Source organism: Canis lupus, chromosome 9 (assembly GCF_003254725.2).
Source record: "Canis lupus dingo isolate Sandy chromosome 9, ASM325472v2, whole genome shotgun sequence".
Classification (NCBI taxonomy): domain Eukaryota; kingdom Metazoa; phylum Chordata; class Mammalia; order Carnivora; family Canidae; genus Canis; species Canis lupus.
Window position 1 is genome coordinate 35012316 of NC_064251.1, and position 13793 is coordinate 35026108.

Consider the following 13793-nt stretch of genomic DNA (forward strand, 5'->3'; position numbering starts at 1 on the left):
ATAACATATCTGACAGGTGACATATTTGCAACAGTGTTTATATTTCATCTATAGTTGTATCAATATTACATTCTGTGTAACTATATATAGATAGGAACACATATATCTATATATGGATATATATGAATATATATTGATCTTTAGTTATATATTTTTAAGTGGGTATAAGGTTACTGAATATTTCATATCTTTATTTTTTTATCTTGTTCCATCAGGTTTAGTATTTTTAATCTCTAGTGATAAACACTATTACCAACAGACAGAAATGATATTGTAAAAGCAGAGAGTAAGAAATAGAGAAAGTTAAATATCATCAATTAACAGCTTAGGGCTCCATGATGGAACCTGACCCATTTGGCAAGGACTAGCCATTTTTAAGTGTGGTGTGTTTGGGGATAGATATTGATAATTCAGTACTTTTAACAAATGTCCACATACAGTCTTGGAAATTTTGAGGATGTGAAATAATCCTCATTATTTGACCAGTTGTAAAGTAATATAATATTGCTTGTGTCTTTTAGAATTCAGATATTCCTATACTCTTCAGTCTGCAACGTGTTCTGCTCATTCTTGGCCTTTTCTTCACTGGCCTCTTGCCCTTTGTGCCTATTCGAGAACAGTTTTTTGAAATCCCAATGCCTTCTATCATATTGAAGTAAGTGGTTGCTCTGTTTTCATCAGTTATCATTATAGGGGGACCAAGATCAAGGCTCCTTAATATCAATACCAATAATAAAGAATAGATTGCTATAGAGGCGGCTGGCTGGCTTGGTTGGTAGAGCATGTGACTCTTGATCTCAGGGTTGTAAGTTTGAGCCCCACATTGGGTATAGAGATTACTTAAAAAAAAATCTTAAAAAAAAATAGACTGTTGAAGTTATTTACATGTTGGATTAACTACCTATATTAATAATGCTTTTTGATATAATTAAGACATATTTTTCTAAAATGAATAATATAGGATTATAAATATTTCATCTTGACCCATTTCAGGTAACAGTGACTTTCTGTGCCCGTGTACTCAGAAGTCAGGTACAAAGAATTGAGCTTACTGTTGAAGCTTAATAATTCTTTTATTCTAACATGTAATAGCAATTGCTTTCCAACTTCCTTAACTTATTTATACTTCAATCACAATATGCAGCTGAAATTCCATTAAACTCCAAATTCATGGAGCACCTGGCTGGCTCAGTCAGAAAAGCATATGACTTGATCTGGGTAGGGGGGCTATTTTGAGTTTGAGCCCCATGTTGGGTATAGAGATTACTTAAAACAAAACAAAACAAAACAAACAACAACAACAACAAAAAACCACCTCCAAATTCACCAAAAGTAGTAATACATTGAGGAAGAAAAACAACTACTACCACCATAACAACAACCAGAAAAAAGCTTTGGGAGAATAGGAAAAAGAAAGGGATATTGTTAGTTTATTTAAATAAGATACTTCTATATTGATGTAACTTCTCTCCGGAGTACAAAGCCTTGCTTTTCACACACTACTTTACTACAAACATAAAAATATAAAACACTTACCACTGCCTGGCAGATAATAGGCAGTTAATAAATGAGAGCTTTTATTGTTCAATTATCTTTATCATCATTATTAGAAAAAGTTTCATCTCACAATCCTGCACTCTTAGAATGTGATTTCTAGCTGTGAACTTCTAATAATCGGTCATGACAAAGGAATTTGGAACTCCAAGGGAGATCATTTATTATTTTCCTTTATTTAAAAGATTTTATTTATTAATGAGAGAGAGAGAGACAGAGACAGAGACAGAGAGAGAGAGGAAGAGACACAGGCAGAGGGAGAAGCAGGCTCCATGCAGGGATCCCGATGTGGGACTCTATCCCAGATCTCCAGGATCACACCCTGGGCTGAAGGCGGCGCTAAACCGCTCAGCCACTTGGGCTGCCCAAGGGAGATCATTTAAATGTGATTTCACCTAGGGGCACCTGGCTAGCTCAGTTGGTAGAGCATGCAATTCTTGATCTCAGGGTTGCGATTTCGAGCCCTACATTGGGTGTAGAGATTGTAGAGATTATGTTAAAAAAATTAAATGGGATCTCACCTACATAGAAACTTTTTTCATCCCAAAACAGAACTTTATTTTTTTTTAAAGATTTTATTTATTCATGCTAGTCACACAGAGAGAAAGAGGCAGAGACACAGGCAGAGGGAGAAGCAGGCTCCATGCAGGGAGCCCGACGTGGGATTCGATCCCAGGTCTCCAGGATCGCGCCCTGGGCCAAAGGCAGGTGCTGAACCGCTGCGCCACCCAGGGATCCCCCAAAACAGAACTTTAAAAGATCAAGCTGAACATTAGAAGTAATTAGGAAATATTGGTAAGAAAAACAATTTGGTCGGTACCCTAGTATTCAGCATTTATGTTTCATGCTTGTTTTCCAATTTGAGTTTCTTTGTGATGAACATGTTTATTTTAACTATTCCCAATTATATTTATGGATAGTCTTTGTAGCTATTTCTTAGACAAAACAGAAATTACTTCTTGCCTATGAAGAAACTATTTATTCATGAGAGACAGAGAGCGGGGAGGGGGGGAAGGGGCAGAGACACAGGCAGAGGGAGAAGCAGGCTCCATGCAGGGAGCCTGAAGTGGGACTTGATCCCAGGTCTCCAGGATCATGCCCTGGGCTGAAGGCGGCGCTAAACTGCTGAGCCACCCAGGCTGCCCACTGATAGCATTTTTCACAGAGCTAGAACAAACAATCTTAAATTTTGTGTGGAACCACAAAGACCCCAAATAGCCAAAGCAATCTTGAAAAAAAAAAAAAAAAGAAAGAAAGAAAAACCCACAGCTGGAGGCATCACAATTCTGGACTTCAAGTTCAAGTTATATTATAAATCTGTAGTCATCAAAACAGCGTGGTACTGGCACAAAAATAGACACAGAGATTAATGGCACAGAATAGAAAATCCAGAAGTGAACCAACAGCTATATAGTCAACTAATCTTTGACAAAGTAGGAAAGAATATCCAATGGGAAAAAGAATGTCTCTTCAACAAATGGTGTTGGAAGAATTGGACAGCAACATGCAAAAGAATGAAATTGGACCACTTTCTAACACCATACACAGAAATAGATTCAAAATGGATTAAGGGGCAGCCCTGGTGGCTCAGTGGTTTAGCGCCACCTTCAGTCCAGGGCGTGATCCTGGGGACCAGGGATTGAGTCCCATGGCGGGCTTCCCGCATGGAGCCTGCTTCTCCCTCTGCCTGTGTCTCTGCCTCTCTCTCTCTCTCTCTCTCTGTGTCTCATGAATAAATAAATAAAATATTTTTTTAAAAAATGGATTAAGGACCTAAATGTGAGACCTGAAACCATAAAAATGCTTAAAGAGAACACAAGCAATAACTTCTTTGACATCAGCCTCAGCAACTTCTTTCTAGATATGTCTTCTGAGGCAAGGGGAACAAAATACAAAATAAACTATTGGGACTACATCAAAATAAAAACTTCCTCACAGGGCAGCCTGGGTGGCTCAGCGGTTTAGCGCTGCCTTCACCCCAGGGCCTGATCCTGGAGACCCGGGATCCAGTCCCATGTCAGGCTCCCTGCATGGAGTCTGCCACTGTCTCTCTCTGTATCTCTCAGGAATAAATAAATAAAATCTTAAAAAAAAAACACACAACAACAACAACAAAACTTCCTCACAGTAAAGGAAACAATCAGCAAAACTAAAAGGCAACCTGTAAAATGGGAGATGATAGTTGCAAATGACATACATATCTGTTAAAGGATTAATATCCAAAAAATATAAAGAACCTATAAAACTCAATACCCCCAACATGAATAATCTTTTTTTCACATAAAAACGTGATGTTTTGCCATTTGCAATGACATGGATGAGCTAGAGAGTACTATGCTAAGCAAAATAAGCCAAAGAAAGACATACTGCATGATTTCACTCATATGTGGAATTCCAGAAAGAAAACAAATGAGCAAAGGACAAAAAGGAGAGGCAAACCAAGAAACACACTCAACTATAGAGAGCAAACTGTTGATTACCAGGGAGGAAGAAGGTAGGGGGGATGGGAGAGAGAGGAGATGGGGATTAAGGAGTACACTTGCTTGATGAGCACTGGGTAATGTATGGAAGTGTTGAATCACTATATTGTACACCTGAAACTAATATTACACTGTATATTAACTAACTGGAATTTAAATAAAAACTAAAAAAAAAAAAAAAAGAAGAAGAAAGAATAGGGTCCACATCTTGAAATATTGAAAGGGGAAGAAAAAACACATGCTTTTAGCTTTTTTTTTTTAAGGGTTTTTTAAGTCACATTTTTACCCCATATATCTTTTAATTTGTAGTAAAATTTGGTTGTGTTTAAATGTACTGTATACCAGTGTTCACTTCAGCAGCACATATACTAAGTCTACTATATACTAAGTTATAGCAGACAAAGCAAGAGAAAGAGGCTTCCCCCCAGAAAAAGAGACATGAGCCCCAGTCACCCAGGGTCTGGAAAGATAACTTTCATTATTTTTTTTTTTTACCTTTCAGTAGTGGTAGCAAAAGGTTAGCTCAAAATCAATAGAAACAGAGAACCCAAATGGGCTTTATTTTAATTTGCTTTTGTGTTTTTTTACAAATATTTTGAGCACATACTAAGTGCAAAGAAACTGTTTTTGGTTTGAGGTTCATTTTATTTTATCACACTGATAATTTCCTGTGTTTCTAATTTATGATTCAAATTTTATTTTGCCTCAGGCTAAAAGAACCACACACTATGTCCAGAAGCCAAAAGTTTCTCATCTGGCTTTCTGATACGTAAGAATTTTAGTTTTTTTTTATATATGAGTTATTATTTTACCTGTATCTATTAAGTACTATGTTTATAATTTAGAGCAAGCTTCCTATATGTGATTTGTAACAAGGACATGTTGAGCACCTACTATGTTGGTAGTTGTATATGAATCATTTAGAACTACTTTAATTACTAGTCACAAACCTGAAGAGGAATCTTGAGAGATAATCTCATCCAGCTTCAGGATAAAACTGAGTGCCCTCCTACCTAAAGGTAAATGATTGACTTAGGGTTATCTAGCTAGTTAATAGCTGAGGTGGTATATAAAACCATTCCCTTCTACCTATTTGCTGTTTTCATGATGGAAAGAAGTGTGTATGGCATATAGCATATGTAAAAGTGTGTATTGACTAGCAGCACATTTCTCTGAAAAATCTGCACCAAAAAAAAAAAAAAAAAAAAAATCTGCACCAAGACTTAATAGCAGACAGGAAGCCCCACCTTTAGGATGGGCATCTACTTTAAAGAAAATACTTTAATTTGAGTTTAATTTTAGGTAAATACTACAATGTTACTGTGCTATATTTTGCTTTAAAATGGAACCCGGAATGCTTACATGATAGTCTTAATTACAACCTTTTAAGTTACTTAGCTCCTCTTTCAAAGAGTTGGAAAACTAGTTTTATCTTTTCTCTGTGCCACAGGGTTTATTCTTTTTTGTTTTATTCCTGATTTAATTTCTAGTTTCCAGGGATACTTTTTTTTGGTGTTACATGCATATGATTTTTAGTTTCTATTAATCATTTTAATAGACATAAACAAAATAGAAATAATATGTATAACTTTCCAGTACAGTTCATTCCCATTGTGCTCAAATGATTTGTATTCTAAGAGTTCACTTTTAGGTCAATTATTTAGAACTTTTAAAAATGCAGTTTTCCTATTTATAGTGTAGTTAAAGGACATTAGGTTTCTAAGACAGCACATGAAAGACTAACACATTAGGTAAATGAACTATGATATTATAGAACTTGACCCAAGTCCACTACCTTATTTTAACTTGGAAAGTTAGAGACAGGCTTCTCAGCTCTCTCTCACTTGTCAGAGTGTCAACAGGGAAAGTGAGGAAGCCTCTTGTCATCCATCAAGTGGCTTCAGTAAGAATGGGTCTCTTGAGGACCTCGTTACAGAAGGAATAGAAAAGAGGTGCTGGTCTTCCAGCAAGCAGCCAGCAGTGAAAGGAGAACCCAGCACTCAGAACATGAATGCATCCATAGCAGTCATTCCTTGAAGTCATTGTTTTATTGCTAAGGCATTAGGATTAAATTCAACTAGGAATAATAAACTCTAAATGGGCTAAATTAGGACTAAGGACTAACTTTAGTCCCTCGTTAGAGCCAAGAAGTATCTAAATTTGTTCTTCTCTTTTTCTAGCTTACTAATGAGAAAAGCCTTGTTTGACCACCTCACTGCCAGAGGCATTCAGGTAAGTTTCTGGAATGATGCATTTTGGGAACAGTATAGCTCACCAGTTTAACACTAGTATAAAGGGCAGGAACTTAATTTGGTCCCAGTTCTGATGCTGCTGCTTTACTGGTTCACAAATGAAGATATTAAGTTTTGCCTTACATTTAACAAGAAAGCATTGGCATTTTAGTAACTGGAGTCCACTTGTGTAGGTGAGAGTACCTAAAGCCAGAGAGTGGGACAGTGTATATTTAATGAATAAACTAAAATCTCTTTAAAGGGTTCAGTGATTTCTTAACATTACAGGTTTAAAAGGCTGTTTCTAGGTATGCTGAGATTGTAGTATATAAACGCTATTATAAAAATTATTTTCGCCAGCCCGGGTGGCACAGCGGTTTAGCGCCATCTGCAGCCCAGGGCGTGATCCTGGAGACCCTGGATCAAGTCCCACATCAGGCTCTCTGCATGATGCCTGTTTCTCCCTCTGCCTGTGTCTCTGCCTCCCTCTCTCTCTGTGTGTCTCTATGAATAAATAAATAAAGTATTTTAAAAAATTATTTTCTATTTTAACATTTCTTCTTATATTTCTAATGCTTCTAATTTTCAGGTGTATATTTGGGTATTGAATGAAGAACAAGAATACAAACGAGCTTTTGATTTGGGAGCAACTGGGGTGATGACAGACTATCCAACAAAGCTTAAGGATTTTTTACATAATTTTTCAGCATAGAAAAGGAGATACTCAGAAGCACTCAAAGAAAACATGAAAAGACCTAAGGAAAAAAAAAAACCACAACAAGTTTGCCATCATTTTCCTAAGCCATTTCCAGAATGGTAAAGGTTTAATCATTTAAGTTTTTATTACCTCATTTTTAAGCTTGTCTGAGAATGTAGAGACTATATATTGTATATTTATTTTAAACAATATTGCATATTTTACATTTCTAAATAGTTTGTTTAGAAAGATAACTGGTTATGAGAAGTAGATTATTGATCAAGAGTTCTGTATATGATGCAGTATTCTAAGTAATTGTAAAATCAAAGACTCTTGGATAAATTTGACATTTGCCTTCACTAGAATAAGATCAACTAATTAGTAAAGCAAAATTGTTGAAGGCCACTACAGCTATTCTGAGTTGCCTTGTTATTTCAGTACATGTTAGTTTAAAAGGAAATAAAATACAGTGAGAGGAGATCTTAGAAATCAGTGATATAGTTATCTGACAAGCTGTACCTTGTTAACAGAAGGGAAGACTCAAAAAAACTGAAACTTTATTACTTGATCAGAAATTAAAACTGTAGACATTTAGATTTCTTGGTTGCTGTTGTTAATGGGGACATTCTATTTGGAATCTTCTTCAGGTGTAACAGTGTTACCATGTCCTTTCTTTTTCATAAACATTAAAATTGGAACTATTAAATGTGAATTAAGACAAGATCCAAATAGTCATATATTTGTTTCCTCTAAAGACATGTAAATTTTCCACTTTTGGCAATGAATAACTGGGCCTATAACTAGATTTTAAATAACGTCTTGAATCCTAGTAATCATATGAAACTGACGAAAGTACATATCATTGTTTCTAATACTCACACTATAAACCGCCTGTTCCTGACCTGTAAGGATTAATTCTTCTGAATATTAAGTGGAAGCAGAATTGCTCAAAGCATTAGGTATCACTTTCTCAGCTTTTCTGATGTGACTCCCTGTAAATCTGTTTCTAATCTTTTTCACTAATTTTCATTATCTCTTTGGGAAGTCAATCTACTCTGGAACAAGGCTCTCTTACCTAGATTACATCTCTCACTTGGAATTTGCCAGCTAGCAACTATGAAGGATGATCATACTCCCACCTGTCCCTTGACGACATAAATAACATTTGCTTTTTTGTTTCAATTGAAATAAAGTTTTACAAGAACAAAATAAGTGTTCTTCATTGCTTTTTTGCAATTGTAATTCCAGAAATGCTTTATAGATTTTGGGGGGTGAAGAATTTAATGAGGTGATAAATTGATAACAGGAGTAAGCACACCTGAGATTTTTCTCTCGAGTAAGGAAAACAAAAAAATGTGAAACACTCTTATGGTAACAGAAGTTGCTTCTTGGCATTTGAACAAATAACTTGGGCAGGTAACCCATTAAATCAGTCATTTTTAATTTCACTTACTAAAATTTATTATACCGTTGCTATGGATTATTTTGATCACTTTGATATGACTCTTTTATTTTTTCTTTTTGACTTTTATTTTGTTATTATTCAGAGCAGCTCATATTACAGGGTCAGCATATTTTTTCTGTCAGTCAGTAGAAGATAAAGTGACCAATATGGTAAAGATGTTTAGAAAGTCATGTTTTAAAAGTTTGCTAATTTTGGGGTGCCTAGCTGGCTTAGTTGGAAAAGCATAGAATTCCTGATGTCAGGGTCATTAATTTGAGCCCCATGCTGGGAATAGTTTACTTAAAAAAAAAAAAAAAAAAAAAAAGATTTGTCAATTTTATATAGTCAAAGTAACTTTAATTCACTTAATATAAATATATAGTATTTTCAATAGGAGAGTTGATATTCATGATCAGATAACATCTCAATACTGGTTTTCTGATTGGAGCATCACATTTTTTCTATTTATTTAAAGTAATCTCTATGCCCAATGTGGGGCTCCAACTCCAAGATCCCAAGATCAAGAGTCACATACTCTACCGAGTCAGCCAGGTGCCGCCAGAACATCATTTTTTTTAAAAGATTTTATTTATGAAAGAGAGTGTGCACGTGCACACAGGAGCGGGACAGGGCAGAGCAGGAGGGAGAAGCTGACTCCCTGCTGAGCAGGGAGCCCAATGTGGGACTTAATCCCAGGACCCTGGGATCATGACCTGGGACAAAGGCAGATGTTTAACTGACTGAGCCATCCAGGCACCCCTGGAGCATCACATTTAAAAGAGCTTAAATACTTTTTCATTTTGAGATAGCTATTGCTAGGCATAGTGAACAGCATGGTGGGAAAGGTAGAGAAGTGGTCACAAGATGTGATTAGACCCTTATACTGGGTGAGGCTGGCGCTAAATGTGACAGGCCCAGCTATAAGTCTAATCCAGCATGCCAATAGTGGCCCAAGTGTATGGCAATAGGCAACAGTTGCCAGGCATTTTAGTAAGCAATTGGCATGAGGGAGGTTTTTTTTTTATTATTATTCATGAGAGACACAGAGAGGAGCAGAGACACAGGCAGAGAGAGAAGCAGGCTCCTCATGGGGAACCTGACGTGGGATGTGGGACTCAATCCCAGGACTCCAGGATCATGCCCTGGGCCGAAGGCAGGCACTCAACCGTAGGGCCGCCCAGGCATTCCTGAAGGAGTTTTAATATTGAAAGGGAAGTGAGAGCTTCCCTGTTGGACTAAAGTCCTGGACATGTAATAGAACTGAAGAGCGGAGTGATAACACTGGACTAATTAATTATAGGAGTAAGTTGGCACTGAGTTTCAGAACTATTAACCCTCTCATTTCTGGCCAGAACTAGTTCTAGAAATGGAAGTGGGGTCCTGACAACAGGTGAGCATCCAGAAGCCACAGCTGTGAAGAAAGAATGGCTACAATGGGTTGGGGGAAAACATAAAACTTAAATTGTGGTAGGTTGTAGTATGGGAAACCATTAACTTAGAATGATTCATAACAAATGATTCTGCTTAGAGTTGTGCTAAAAAGGTGCATTTAAAAATATATAGTGAATTTGCTGTAGATAAAAGCTCCAATTGAGGGCACCTGGGTGGCTTAGTCAGTTAAAGCATCTGCCTTTGGCTCAGGTCATGATCCCAGAGTCCTGGGATTGAGCCCCATATCAGGCTCAGCCAGCGACTAGAGCTTAAAAGGAGAAGGGAAAGTCGGCACTCATCTCAAAGCTGCAAGAAATGGGGAACTTGAAGAGGGGAAACCGTTTGGTGATAAAAATGATGACTGTGTTGTGCTCTTTAAAATGACAGAAGATTTGAAATAACAGATATTTGAGTGGCTGTGCTTTAAGTATGTTACTAGCCCTTGGAGGAAAGGATAGTTGGAGAAATAGATTTAGGAGTTTTATATGCTTAATAGGTATGATTTTGCAAAGCTAGTACTTTAGAGGCGGTGTTAGTTCCTTCTCAGTATTCTGCTTGCAATTTGAATAGGTTGCTCTGCCACCAAGTGCCTATGAGTAGCCATACGTTGGTCTTGCTTGTCCAGTAGTTTTAAAAAATTTAGATTTTATTATAAGATAACAGGATGGGGCCTGGACAGCTTCCGCTGGGTGAATGGGGATGATTATGCTAAGAGGAAGCTGAGCAGGTATAGCTTTGTATTACCCATTCCCAATTTGACCAGAACGGCTTTACTTTTTTATTTCACATGGGAATTCCACATAAGATTTGATTTAAAATAGGAGTTTCCTGCGAAAACAAAATTGGCCTTTATAATCTTTGATCTAAGATCTTTTTCCCTTTCAGGCTTGAGTAGAACCTCTTTCCTTCTTCCCTCCCTCCCTTACTTCCTAAATCACTCTAAGTCTTTTTCATTGAAAAAAAATTTTATATATATATATAAATATATATATTTATATATATATATTATATATTTTTATATATATATTATATATATTTATATATATATATATATAATATTTATTTGAGGGTCACCTGGTTGGCTCAGCAGTTGAGCAGATGTCTGCCTTGGGCTCAGGGTGTGATTCCAGGTCTAGGGATTGAGTCCCACATCAGGCTCCCTGTGAGGAACCTGCTTCTCCCTCTGCCTATATCTCTGCCTCTCTTTCTCTGTCTCTCATGAATGAGTAAATTTTTAAAAACTCTTTTTTAAAAAAGGATTTTAGGGCAGCCCGGGTGGCTCAGCGGTTTAGCGCCGCCTTCAGCCCAGGGCGTGATCCTGGAGACCCGGGGTCGAGTCCCACGTCGGGCTCCCTGCACGGAGCCTGCTTCTCTCTCTGCCTCTCTATCTCTCTCTCTCTCTCTCTCCCTCCCTCCCTCCCTCTCTCTGTCTCTCATGAATAAATAAATAAAATCTCAAAAAAAAAAAAAGATTTTATTTGAGAAAGAGAGAATATGTGTAAGGACAGGGTGGGGGGGCAGGGGAAGCAGGGCAGAGGGAGAGAATCTTCAAGTAGGCTCCACACTAAGCCGAAATCTGTTTGTTTGTTTTTTTTTAAGATTTTATTTGAGAGAATGTGAATATGGGCACAGGAGCAAGGGGTTAGGGGTGAAGGTGGGAGGGGAAGGGCAGAAGGAAAGGGAGAAGCAGACTCCCCACTGAGCAGGGAGCCCTACTTGGGGCTCAATTTCAGGACCTGAGATCATGACCTGAGCCGAAGGCAGACGCTTAATGGACCGAGCCACCCAGGTGCTGCAATGGTCCTTCTTCCTGGTCAAAAACTTCTCAAGGAAAATCAATGGGTGGGGGAGAAGCACAGGGCATGAACAGGTAACCCACAAATGTAAACAGTCAACAAACAAAAAATGTCTAATCTCCCTAGTCGTCAAGAACTATCAATTAAAACAACATTGAGTGAAATACCAATTCCCAACTCTTAGATGGGCAAGAGTGAAAGGCATGGAGAAACAGGCACTCATGAGTTGTTGGTGGGAATATAAATTGACAGAACACTTTGATTGACTTGACACTATCATTAAATACATCCTTTCATTCAGAAATTCCAGTGCTAGGATTAACATCCTAAGAAAATAATAGGATAGGGATGCCTGGGTGGCTCAGCGGTGAAGCGCTTGCCTTTGGCCCAGGGCGTGATCCTGGAGTCCCGGGATCGAGTCCCTAATCGGGCTTCCTGCGTGGAGCCTGCTTCTCACTCTGCCTGTGTCTCTGCCTCTCTCTATCTGTGTCTCTCATGAATAAATAAATAAAATATTTAAAAAAAGAAAATAATAAGATAAATGCTCCAAAGGTAACTATGCAGAGTAAAAAACTGGAAACAATCTAAATATGCAACATTAAGGAACTAGTTAAATTATAGATGCATACAATGATCTCATATTACTTTCATTACAGTAATATGAGATATTAATAAAAGATATTAAGTGAAAAGACTAAGTCATAAAGCTATATACTATGTGCACAAAAATATATACATTCATTTTAAAACAAATGATATCAAGTTTTCAGTTGTGGTTTTTATGATGATTGGATTATGAGTGACTTATTTTTACTTGTCTACAATGAATAGACATCAATTTTAATTAATCAAAATTAATGAAAAATCACTTAAAAATAAACACCTGGGGACACCTGGGTGGCTCAATGGTTGGGTGTCTGCCTTCAGCTTAAGGTGTGATCTCAGGATCCAGTATCGTGTCCCACATCGGGCTCCCTGTGGAGAATCTACTTCTCCTTCTGCCTGTGTCTCTTCCTCTCTCTCTGTGTGTCTCTCATGGATAAATAAATAAGTCTTTAAAAATAAATAAACAAATTAAATAAATAAATAAATAAATAAATAAATAAATAAATAAATAAACACCTGTCCAGCTACTATAGAATTGTGTGTGTCCAGGGTCTTAGCAGGTGACTCTTCTCCAAATCTGGGGTTCTTTCTTAAGGAAAGAAACCTTTGAGCAGACAGCCTGTCTACTGCCCTGCCCACCACTCCCTCATGATAAATTCAATAAACTTCTATCTCCTTTGGAAAAAAGAAAAAAGAAACTAGCCTTTAACTGCCAACTTGGAGTTAATCGAAGAATCCAGGTTTCCTGTTTAGTCAGCAAAGCAGGAAAGAGGAATTATGGCTTTTCTTTGGATGTGATCCAGAGATTGGAAATTCATAATTCCACAACTCAAAGAGATTTACTTGTTATTAATTTTTTGCTCTATTCCATTATTTTTCATAGTATATGGTTTTTGAGGTTTTAACATGGTTATGACATTATATAAATACTTTCACATCATGTTTTTTCCCATTTAACATGAACAGTTTCCCATTTTTAAAAAAGATTTTATTTATTTATTTTTGAGAGACATACAGAGAGAGGCAGAGACATAGGCAGAGTGAGAAGCAGGCTCCTTCTGGGGATCCTGACGCGGGACTCAATCCCGGATCCTGGGATCACACCCTGGGCCAAAGGCAGACGCTCAACCGCTGAGCCACCCAGGCGTCTCCCATCTTATATTCTTTTAAAAATATGGAATGCTGGAGGTGTCTGAGTGGCTCAGCTGGTTGGGCATCTGACTTTTTTTTTTTTTAATATTTTATTTATTTATTTATGAGAGACCGAGAGAGAAAGGCAGAGACATAGGCAGAGAGAGAAGCAAGCTCCCTGCAGGGAACCAGACGCAGGACTAGATCCCAGGAACCCAGGATCACGACCTGAGTCAAAGGTAGATGCTCAGCCACTGAGCCACCCAGGTGTCCCTGATAGCTGACTCTTGATTTAGGCTCAGGTCGTGATCTCATGGGTCGTGGGATGGAGCCTTCAGTCTAGTTGGGCTCTGAGCTCAGTGGGGAGTCTGTTTGAAGATTCTCTTCCTCTGCCCTTCCCCACACACTGTGCCTCAGGCACAA

The 13793-nt window shown here is 37.7% G+C and overlaps 1 protein-coding gene across 4 annotated transcripts in view; it reads left to right on the forward strand.

Moving 5' to 3' along the window:
* GDPD1 (glycerophosphodiester phosphodiesterase domain containing 1) overlaps window positions 1–8174 on the forward strand; it is a 53561-nt gene extending 45387 nt beyond the window's left edge. For 2 of the 4 annotated variants that reach the window (XM_049114154.1, XM_049114155.1), the window contains exons 7-10: window positions 522–655; window positions 4744–4803; window positions 6215–6266; window positions 6626–6790. In XM_049114154.1, coding sequence (XP_048970111.1) covers window positions 522–655; window positions 4744–4803; window positions 6215–6266; window positions 6626–6775 — 396 coding nt within the window. In that variant the 3' untranslated portion in view covers window positions 6776–6790. Of the gene's footprint in view, window positions 1–521; window positions 656–4743; window positions 4804–6214; window positions 6267–6625; window positions 6791–6854 lie in introns of those variants that run through there. The other 2 variants (XR_003133590.3, XM_025440199.3) reach the window with 2 other exon arrangements.
* Window positions 8175–13793: the final 5619 nt, after the last annotated feature.